Source organism: Marmota marmota, unplaced genomic scaffold, assembly GCF_001458135.2.
Source record: "Marmota marmota marmota unplaced genomic scaffold, marMar, whole genome shotgun sequence".
In the NCBI taxonomy this organism is placed as follows: domain Eukaryota; kingdom Metazoa; phylum Chordata; class Mammalia; order Rodentia; family Sciuridae; genus Marmota; species Marmota marmota.
This window is the reverse complement of record NW_026000256.1, coordinates 903,339-915,127: the sequence shown is the minus strand read 5'-3', so window position 1 is coordinate 915,127 and position 11,789 is coordinate 903,339. Positions and strand designations below refer to the sequence as shown.

Sequence of the window (11,789 nt, the reverse complement as noted above, 5' to 3'; positions counted from 1 at the left end):
ACAGGGAAATACCTGGGATGCCAGATGACCCTCCCAGTAGTTTATGGTGATCGATAATGTGTTGGGAAACTGTGTAGTTCAGCACGAACACCAATCAGCTCAAACGAATCCCCCTCTTGTAGTAATCAATCACCCCTACCCAACTTGTTCCCGCCAGTGAATGTGCTAATCATGTTTTAGAGTTGTTTGATTTTCCCCCCGTGGTGTGTGATGATTTGCTAAGAGATGCTATGATGTATGTGAAGTCCCTGCCTTCCCCAAAGAGTGTATAAAACTGCTGCAAACCCTGGGCTCAGGGCCTCTCAGCGTCACCAGTTGCTGTGCGCGTGCGGAGGACCGAGCTAGCTCACAATAAACACCTCTTTGCTGCTTACATCGATCTGGGTCTCTGGTGGTCTTTTGGGGGTCCCAAATTTGAGCATAGCAGGCACTGTCTTCTCTCATTCTGTCTCTTCTGAACAGCTCTGCTGTGTGAGGCCCATGAGAAGTCTCAGGTTTTTATGTGAACACACTTATGAAACTAGTACTTGATGATTTCTGAGTGGTCTGTCTGTCCAGGATGTCCCCCATGCTATAACACTATTTGATATTTCCTTCTGTTGTTTTCAGACCTGTGACTGATTCTGTGTTCCACTCTTTCACCATTTGGACTTCACCTCTGCCTTTCTGCGGGGCGAAAGAAGCTTTTGAGAAGACTCTCGGGGTTTTGCAAACACATCGTGGGGCACCCTGGTCTTTCTCCCCTGGCCTCGGGAGTGCCCTGGGCTCCAGGTGTGCAAGTTGCAGAGCAGCCTGAATCCTGAGTCATCTCCTGGAGCAGGGGCTTAGAGGAAAGCCATGGGTGGCTTCTGCCTGTGGCCGGAACAATGAAATGGCAGGGTCCGTGGTTTCCAGCAGCTGGCTTTAAGGACAATGGCTAACACAGGATCTGACTTCCTATCTTGTATAGGTCAGCCAGACAACTCTGTCCCACTATGGCACACTGCAAGTGGCCTTCCCCCATCGATCATAGGTGCCACACTCAAAGCAAATGCCCGGCCACCTGTGGATGAGCCTCTCACCTCAGCACATTTGCAGGGAATTATTGCTCTGCATCTTCTTACGCCCCATGGAACCTGCCTGCTCCTTTAGTATGACCTCCCAGATGCTTTTGGTCATTCTTGGGGGTTTTCTTCTCCGTGTGACCTTTCCCGTCGCCTTATGTACAGCCAGGAGAGACCCGCATCCCTGGCTTCTCTGAACTGTGGCAGTGAGGTGAGAAGGTGCTGGTCCTGAGCATTGCCTTGTTCCAGAAGACCCTGGGTGTCATCTGGGCTGGAGGAATGGACTTTTCCTGCTGGCCAAGGCCAGGCAGTATCGGGGGCAGCAAGCAGTTCCCTAGTGCCCTTCCTGGGGGCATGAAGCACTGTTATTTAGTCTCTTACTTCTGGGAGGCGCTTTCTCTTGCTGAGGTAGCATGACCCTCATGGTGGTCATGATGCCTATGAGCTCGATGGTGTGGGACGATTCCTCTATGTGTACTAGACTATGTGTAGTAAAGAAAGGATGAGGAGCTGGGGTTGTGGCTCAGTGATGGAGCGCTTGCCTAGCATGTGTGAGGCACTGGGTTTGATCCTCAGCACCACATATAAATAAATAAAATAAAGGTCCAAATAAAATAACACCAACTTAAAAAAAAAAAAAAAAGAAAGAAAGGATGAGATTGGGTTCCTCTTTTTTTTTTTTTTTTTGTATTGGAGATTGAACCCAGGGGCACTTTACCACTGAACTACATCCCCAGCCCTTTTTTAAATTTTCCTTATTTTGAGGCCGGGTCTCAGTAAAATGTTGAGGCTGTCCTTGAACTTGTGAGCCTCTTGCCTCACCCTCCCCTGTTGCTAGGATTACAGGCATGTGCCAGTACCCCCAGCTTGGGTTTCCTTAACTGTCAGCTCTAGTCACAGTAAGAGGACCAGGGGCCTCTCTGAACAGCCCTCAAAATCCTATTCCTAGGGGCTGGGATTGTAGCTCAGTGGTAGAGCTCTCGCCTAGCATGCGTGAGTCACTGGGTTGGATCATCAGCACTGTATAAAAATAAAAAAAATAAAGGTATTGCGTCCACCTACAACCATATATATATATAATGTATATAATATATATAATATAAATATATAAATATGTATTATATATATATTATATATAATATATATATATTTTTTTAATCCTTTTTTTCCTTGTTCTTGTAGGACTGACAACTCCAACAATCAAACCCAAAGGTTAAGTATTTGGTGTTCAGAAGGCAATATTTTGAATTTCCAGCCTGGCCACCTTTCTCCTGTGAAAATGTAGGCTGTTGTTGGGCAGAAGTCCCTTTGAACCTCACTTACCAATGAAAGTCACTTGACTTCCTGAGTTGAGGGACTGGTGTTCTTTTCCTGGAAAGGTGTGTGACAGCTTTTCCTAGGCAAGAGCCTTTCAAGGGCTCATTCCTTACTTTTGAGACCTTGTACAACTACCATTTGTTGCCATTAGACTTACTCCTGTGGTCTGACTTGACTGCTTGTTTTCCTCATCCAGATAGGGAATCAAGTATGGGGTCATTTCATGTTTCCTGAATCCCAGAGCTGCAACTTTTCTCATCCCAATCTGAGTCTGTATGAGAAATGTATCACCATGACCTGGCAGGTGGAAGCTCCTATGATTTCCCATGGTAAGTCAGAGCATCCCTGGGTGCTGTTTGTGGTGCACGAACTGTGGTGGTAGAACTCAACTCTGAGGTCTTGTTTTGGAGATCTGACTGAAAGGGAACTTGCTTTTCTCACCCTTTTGGAGTCCAGACAGGTCCCATGTGCCCCATATGTACTTCTTATTTTTTGGTACCGAGGATTGAATTCAGGGGCTCGTAAACACCGAGTCACACCCCCGCCCCCGCATTTTTTATATTTTATTAAAGACAGGCTCTCACTAAGTTGCTTGGCGCCTCGCTAAATTGATGCGGCTGTCTTTTAACTCGCGATCCTCCCGTCTCAGCCTCCTGTGCCTCTGGGATTACAGGCTTGCGTCATTGCGCCTGGCCCATGTATATTTCCGTAACCTTCTGCATCCCAGTTTTCCCTTTGCTCTAGCCGTCCCTCCATCCTTCGCCACTGCTCAAACCCCACGGCTAGGTGCACTGAGAGATAGGGGGTGAGAGAGGTTCCTGCCCAGCCCGGCAAATCAGTGTGAAATCTGGGGTCTGTCAGTGTGTGTCCCTGGTGGTGCGAGTGACGTTGATTGGTTGTGGCTGAGTGAGTGACGGGACAAAAGCCAATGACGTACATGGATCGGCTGGGTTGCCAGAGGCATGAGCGGCAGGCGCAAGGCAGGCGGGCGCGAGGTACCAGCGCCAGGCAGAGTCAAATGGTGGGTAGAGGGAGTCCGAGCAGGGAATAGGTGGTTGGGGTGGGGAGGGGCAGGCCAGTAGCTAGGGTTATAGAGGAGGAAGGCTGGAAATAAACAGGGAAGGTAGATCAGAGTTGCTGCCCACCCCAATACAGTCAATCCCTGACAAGGAGTGTAGGGATGAGCTGATGGAGTGGAACCGCTGGGATCTGGTGAGAACTTAGGGCATGGTTGGGAAGTAGGAACCTACCAGTGGGCAGGGCGGGCCTGAATGTGAACATTTCCATGGCAATGTAAAATCCTGACTTCAGCCTGTGAACAGATACCATGGTCATCCCCCCTTTACAAATGAAAAAATGGAGTTTAAAAAAGGTTAGTAGGACCCTGCTACCAACAAGCAACAATCTGGGGATTAAAGTCAGGTGGTAGCTGACACCAGAGTACCTGGTGGGTTGCTTCTCTCAGGACAGCATATGGATTGAACCCAGAGCTTTTCACATGCAAGGCAAGTGCTCTACCACTGAGGTACATCTCCAGCCCTTACACTGCCATCTTTATCTGGCTGGTCCATTTCTTATTAATAATGGATTATAATATGTAATGCTTTATAGATCACTCAGTACCTTCCAGTCATTGTTTCATTTACTGTTCTCAAAACTAAACACACACCAAATGACAAGACACTCAAAAGGGCAATTACCATACAACTCAGCAATTCCATTCCTAGCCATATACTTACCCAAAGTGAAAATACAACTCTACACCCCAACTTGTGTATGTGAATGTTTACAAAAGCATTATGCAGTGAAAACAGAATCACCCAAATGTCAATCATCTGATGAATGGAAAAAAATGTGGTCTACCACAGAACAGGATATTATATGGCTGTAAAAATGAATAAAGTTCTGACACTGGCTACATGAATAAACCTCAAATGAACTGTTTAGTAAAAGAAACCAGAAAAAAACCCTCATACTGTAAGATTCCATTCTTATGAAATATCCAAAATTGGTAAATTCATAAACAGTAGATCAGTGGTTGCCAGACTGGGAAGGTACATGAAGACATTTTTTGTGGGGCTAGAAACTGAACCTAGGGCTTCATGCTTTACAGGCAAACACTCTACCACTGAGTCACATCCCCAGCCCCCAAATTTTTTGTACTGGGGATTGAACTCAGGGGCACTTATCCACATCCCTAGCCCCTGCCCCTTTCTTGAGACAGGGTCTTGTTAAGTTGCTGAGGCTGACTTTGAACTTGCGATCCTCCTGACTCAGCTCCCAAGCTGCTGGGATTACAGGCATGCACCATCATGCCCAGCTACATGGAAAGTAAGAAAGTGTACAGTGTTTCTTTGGAGGGGGGTGGGCAATAGAATGTTTTAAAATTAACTTGCTGTGGCTGTGCACTGAACTGTACACAGTCTTCTAAGACAGAATCAATCATGCATGTTTCTGCATGGAGCATGAGAAACAATTACCCTGAGATGGTGAGAAATGTGATGTAAAAAAAAAAAATCGATCATTTGCATTTTATCAATTTTCTATAATCATCGTCTATCATGTTACCTTTACAAAATAATATTGAAATCTTATGAAGTTAGTAGAATAACTATACTCATTTTACAGGCCAGGAAACTAGCTCAGGAGTACACAAGGGCAGGAGTAAAATGAGTAGGCCTTGAGGACTCCAACTCCTACGCTGGTCTCTACAGCTCATGCTAAAACAATTCCTTGGGCACAACAGTCAAGACTCCAAAAATCCCTGATGACCACTTAATGGCGGTAATAAAAATAAGGAATATGATATACCAGGCACACCTGGTATGATTTTAAAACTCAGGCCCATCTTTATCTGGCTGGTACCTTTCTTGTGTTCTGGCTGCTGGGAATGAGTTGGCTCAGAGGTGAATTTTCAAGCCATACATGATTCTCTAGTGAGGATTCTGCAGGCTAGCTTATTATCCTTTTCCATGTTTATTCTTGGGGCTAGGGCTCTCTCCATCTGTTTTAGACAGAAGCTCCTCTCATATTTAGGACCTCTCTTATTCAAGGAGAAATCAAATCTCATGGAAGGCGCAAACAGAATAAAGCAGCTGCTTTTGAAATGCTTTATTAACAACGACTTGAACAGTATAGGGAACAGGTCTAGCTGCGCCCTCATGTTTTCACAGAACAGTCACCACAAGCAGCACAGGACATCCTAACAGCTTTGGCTGCTGCTCGACAGCCTCTGAATTGTGGTGGGGAGATGAAGGCAAACAACAGAGGAAACTCTGGTGCAGCTGAAGTCACACATTACCCAGGAAACTGCAGGTAAGAAGGCAGCACATGGAATCTCAAACTGGGAATGGCAGTATATGAAACCAGGGCTACTGTGGTCTACAATTCAATGCAATTTTGTTCTCTTATGAGGGAAATACATTTAAGAAACTGTCACTTCTACAGTGATCCTCACCTATTTATGTGTAGGAAACTTAATATCAGATGGTTGCTATTTCTTGTCACTTAAAATTTATAATCCACTTTAATGATTCAAAAAGGAGGACATGTATGTATATAGTCATTGTTGAAAAGGAAAGTGGTTAACTGGGATTTGTGAATTAGGAATGAAGAAAGGTGTTAGCTGGCTTTAAGGAGAGCAAAGGTCAAGAGTTTCAACAATGGTTTTAGAACAAGCCTAAATATAAGGTACAGAGGCCAGTCTTCTAAGACAGAATCAACAGCTATTTTAGTTCATCAACATGCATTTCACAGCCACGATGATGTGTCTGGCACTGATTCCAAATGTATCCAGCAGCTCGCTGGGTCTCCCGCTCAGAGGCACTGCCATCACTGCCAGCTGATGAACCAGGATGTCAGGCTCCATGGAGACAGCTGCAGAGACAGCTTCTCCAATGCCACCTGGGGAAGCAAGGGATATTAGGAACTTTTCTGGAGGTAGCTAGTCAGCCTTAAAGCTACAAAATATACAGACCTTTGAACTTGCTGGCTCCCACATGGAAATATTTTCCCTAGTCACTGAATCACATAGTCTTCTCCAACTGGCCTAAGGAGTTCTCATCTTAAATTCCAAGACTCCAGTTTGCTCCCACCCCCACATATAACAGGGTCTACTCTCAACCTAGGCTCCATGGATGTGGGAGGGTCTATGGAGCAGATTCTCAAAACTGTGAAGGATGTCAAAACCACTAAGATGAACCAATGAACTGTGCAGGTTCATTGTGCAGACAAGCAGGTCTGAGGCTATTAGCTTGCAAGATAGGCCCTCAGTTGGTACAAGCAGCTTGCACTGCTGGGATGATTTCTCTGCTGATAGCAGTGGTCCCTCTGTCTGGACTATTTGTAAGAACAACATGGACTAAGCAAGCACCCACTTTTCTGCCAAGAATTGGAAATTTGTTATGTGCCTGGCAGAGGGTGTCAATGTGAGCAGCCCCCAATAGAAATGCAGGGCTCTGAGTCTCTAAGAGGCATACCTGGGTAGATATAGCACACATGAGAAGTGTTTTTCTCTGTGTGTCTCATGGCAGGGAGTGAGGTAGACTTCTCCAGTCTTCAACCAAGGTTCCTATACTAGTGGAACCCACCACATGCCCTTCTCCTGTGATAAACCTCAACCAGGAGGGCAACTGGGTGCCACATGCAGGGAGTGCTTCCAGAGAATCATCCATCAGGATGTGGTCCTGGGAGCCATCATGAGAACATATGAAGCTCCTCATCAGATCACATCATGTGGGTTAACCTTCTCAAGTCCAAGTGTCACTCAGCCCTCTCTCCCTCCCTACCATATGCTCTTTTCCTGCATTTACTTTATTCTTTGCAAGGTACTATTTTGGGAGATGGCAAGTAAACTACTAATCATTCAAACTCAAAATAAAACTGTAAATAAAGCTTTCTGTGACTGCTCCCTGTTCAGTACTGAGTCAGCCACTCCTCTGTGTTGCCAACAACCCACCTTGGTGACTGGACAGTGTGCTGGGGACACACAAGAGCATTATGGGCTGGGTGAGAAGATCCCTACATTAATACACTTGCAAAGAACAATAATAAAGGTATGTTGTGAACCAGGGATATGGTTCAGAGATAGAATGCATGTCCAGTATGTGTGAGGCCTTGGGTTCAATCCCAGAACTATCAAAAAAATGTTATCTTTGGGTGAGTAGTAGATGGGCACTGATGCCCAAGAGCATGGAACATCTCCAATCAAGGAAACAAACAAACAAACAAAAAACACTTATTGCCAAAATAAACTTTCAAACACATTCATGATGCCTGCACACACCTTCTAGGTAGTGATCCTCCACTGTGATAATCCGGCCGCCTGTGGCTCTTGCATTGGAAATGATGGTGGCAACATCCAGGGGTTTAATGGTAAACAGATCAATGACACGGATAAAAATATCTGAAGAAAGTAATACCAGCTTGGTGTAAGAAGCAGACTTAGAATATAGAATATGCAGGCACAAAAATAAACCTGTTGGGGCACATGAGGTAGGCAAAGTCCTGCCTCTTCCAAGGATGAACTTCAATGTTCAGAAACAACCAACTGACCTTGTTTAGAGAGATCATCAGCAGCCACTAAGGCTTCATGCAGAGTAATTCCAGCTTCAATAACCGTGACTTTGTCATTGACACTTTGGCAGACAACCTGGTATAGCACCAACAAAACAAAGTACTGTGGTTACTACATCTAATTATGAATGCAATGCATTCCACTATTGTCATGTATGTAAGAAATAAATAAATAAATAAATAATAAAGCATATCTCAAATCAGAGGGCATTCTGCTACACTGCTATTCCCCAATGCTAATAATGTCACTCCTTAATAATTCACTAGAAAAAAGGCTGAATCAGATGCATTTAAAATCCTGACATACTCTTTTTTTTTGCAAATTTGTCTTCTCTTGACTTACAATACAAATTATTAAGTTCTTATATAATGCATAAATAAAATGATTCTTTAATGCCTAGCATGTACAGGCCCTGGGTTTGATCACCAGTACCCTTAGCCCAAACCACATATATACATATGTACATACACATCTATGTCCACTTTGCAAAACCCAACCATTTAATTACCCATGCCCATGCATGTTACCATATACATACATACACACTTTAAAGTTTCATCCTTCACCATTAGAAAATTTATTTTTTTTCCTCAGGACCAAGAAAATTTTAGGAAACAAAAAGACAAAAGAGATATAAGAAAGATCCTTCAGCTGGGTGCAGTGGTGCACGCCTATAATCCCAGTGGCTCAAGAGGCTAAGGCAGGAGGATCATGAGTTCAAAGCCAGCCTCAGCAATGGCAAGGCCCTAAGCAACTCAGTAAGACCATGTCTCTAAATAAAATACAAAATAGGGCTGGGGATGTGGCTCAGTGGGTGACTGCCCGAGTCCAATCCCCAGTATCCCTAAATGGAAAAAAAAGGAGAGAGAGCAATGGCATTTTAAATTGTGTATTCTACTAAAGTATGATCTCAATTGTGTAAAATATATACATATGCCTAGGAAGAAAGCAGGAAGGAAACATGCCAAAATGCCCATAATACTCTGTAGGTAGTAAGTAGAGTCACAAACTTTCTCCACAGTCTTTTCTAATTTTCCCCATATGCATCTTGGACAGGTAGGCACAGCAGGAAGTGGACAATTTGGTGGAGAGGCCCAGAGAGGCTGAGCTCATGCTTGGGCCCGAATCCTGGTCCTGGTGCTCAGGACCTGTGAAGCCTTGGGCAAGGTGTTTACTTTCTCTGATCCTCATCTATAATAAGGGCTGATAATCTGAGTTTCCCAGGGATTTTATGCAAAGTGCCCAGTAATGTCAAGCTTTAATCATGAGGCCTACAGATAAAGCTATATTCCATGCACAAAATAAACCACAGGGTCAAAGAATCTCCCCCAGCAAAATGGTTTATGTTTTTTTTTTTTTTAAAACCTGGCCTTAGATCTATAAAATATGAACCTAGCAGATATATATTACTCATTTGGACTGGTTTTTCTTGATTTTGTTTAATTTGAGACTGTGAAAAATTACAGTCAACAAACTCAAGTGCCTTTGAGTTGTTATAAGAGTTCAACAAAAAGACTACATTTGGAAAAGAGAAAAGTGCAGGTCAAACTAAACTGTCAGAAGGCTCCTTCCTAAGGAAAATCAGGCAAAGGTCACGAGTGATTTTTTATTTTATTTTTTTTATTTTATTTTTTTTATTTTTTTAAATATTTATTTATTTTTTAGTTTTCGGTGGACACAAATCTTCATTTTATTTGTATGTGGTGCTAAGGATCGAACCCAGCACCTCGCGCATGCCAGGTAAGCGCGCTACCGCTTGAGCCACATCCCCAGCCCACGAGTGATTTTTTAAAAAAATTTTTTCAGTTGTAGTTGGACACAATACCTTCATTTTATTTATTTATTTTTATGTGGTGCTTAGGATTGAACCCAGGGCCTCACACATGCTAGGTGAGTGCTCTACCGCTGAGCCACAACCCTAGCCCCGTCACAATTGACTTTTTAAAAACAAAAGAAAAAGAAAAAAATTATTGTTTGTGAGGATGCCTAGGGCAAGGTTTATAACAGTTCTCTTTACATAAATACATAAATACAATACTGGATAACACTGCAGAACTTGAGCCTTACCTTAGCCTGTCCAATCTTAAAGGTTTCTTGAGGAGTATAAAGAACCGCAGTTTCTGGCCGGCTGGTTCGAATGAAACACATTCCCTAGGGCATAATGTAAACCAGACACACAATTTATAAAATCAAGCTATAAATTCCCATAAACCATCAGGAAGTGGGAAAGAGGAAGACTGAGTGTCTACTAACAATCAACCATACATTTTAAAGCAAGGGACAAACATGTACAACCACGAGTGAACTGGACTGTGCTACTGGGCCAGGCAATAGCCCAAGTGGGACCCTGGCAGATGCCCTTAGTGACAAGCTTTCCAAACTGTCCCTTTTATTAACTTAGAAAACATTTCCCAAATTCTCATTGACTTGTTCTGTGTCCACCGAAATAAACTCAGGACAGAGGCACTGATTCATGTTGACTAGAAAGCCCATAATGTAATGTTAAAAATTAAGTTTTGCCACAATATAGCTTGTAATACTTCATTGTTAGAAAGACCTTAAACATATGAATGTAAAATGACTCACCTTTTCCCAATAAAATGTGTAAATAGAGTTTTACTATCAACTTGCATACATAAACATTTAGGAGCATAATAAAATCTCAAATGTCTAGTTAAAGTATTTGCTAACTTACATTAATATATAAATGATGCATTACAAACTAAAACATCAGCCAGGAAACATTGTGGGGAGCCACTCTGAATGACCCTAGCCTTCCATTCTGAAGCAAGAGGCTCCAACCGATTACTACATTTCGTGATAACTTGGGCATTGTCCCAGCTCAGGAAGTCTAAGGCATGTCTTCAGATGTAGGTGTCACCCCTTGGGTTGAATTACACTCACCTATCCCTTGTGACCCTGCCCCTTCTGGCCTTTTTTGGATAGAACTTTCTAAGACTAAGGGTCCCCCAATAAAAGCCCACTTCCGAACGTGCTTGCTCTCTCTCACCAGCCCCTGGTGACTTTCTCTTGCTCTCCCAGTTGGGGAACTTGAGGCCGCGAGCGGAGAAGCCATTCTGAAGCTTGTTTAAAGGTAAAGTGTGTGTCTGTGTTTTATTTGGTGTCCCTGGAAATTTACATGAGCGACTTTTAAGTTCAGCTGCCCGCACGGGTTGGGGGCAGCAAAACATTGCTTTTGTTGGGCTTGGGATGTGGCTCAAGTGGTAGCGCTCGTCTGGCATGCATGAGTCACTGGGTTCAATCCTTAGCACCACATAAAATAAAGATATTGTGTCCACCTAAAACTAAAAAATAAATATTTAAAAGAAAACATTGCTTTCGTTCATTCATGTTATAAAGCAGCTTTATTTTGTGTGTCTTGAGATATAACCTAGCTAAAGGAAAAATGCACAAATGCTAAGTGTAGCCCCCTTGAACCTTGGCAAAGGGCACACACCATGTAACTAGCACCCAGCACATCCATCAGCTCAGAGTTCTTTCATGTCTCCTTCCAGTCATTCCCCTCATCCTGAGGGGCAACCTCTACTCTCATTTCCACCACAGCCTTGTTTTGCCTCTTGTGAACTTTCTAGAAATGGAATCAGATAACAAGGATGAAATCATAAAACAATCTCCAAGATATAGTAAATAGGGGCTGAGGATGTAGCTCAGTGGTAGCGCACTTGCCTAGCATGTGCAAGGCCCTGGGTTCCATTCAACACCAAGAAAACCAAAAACCAAAATAAATAAATAAATAAAATAAAAATTCCCCAACCCAAAACAAGTAAAAAAGTCAGTCCAGAATAATATGTATGATGTGAGCCCACTTCAAAAAAATCATAAAAATGTCTATG

At 43.3% G+C, this 11,789-nt stretch overlaps 1 protein-coding gene across 1 annotated transcript in view; it reads right to left on the bottom strand.

Annotated features, from left to right (window-relative positions):
* Nucleotides 1–5,462: 5,462 nt before the first annotated feature.
* The window catches only part of Tktl1 (transketolase like 1), a 29,889-nt gene continuing 23,562 nt past the window's right edge, over nt 5,463–11,789 (bottom strand). Inside the window, 4 exon segments of the mRNA XM_015506945.2 lie at nt 5,463–6,263; nt 7,645–7,764; nt 7,914–8,010; nt 10,003–10,086. Coding sequence (XP_015362431.1) covers nt 6,091–6,263; nt 7,645–7,764; nt 7,914–8,010; nt 10,003–10,086 — 474 coding nt within the window. The 3' untranslated portion in view covers nt 5,463–6,090.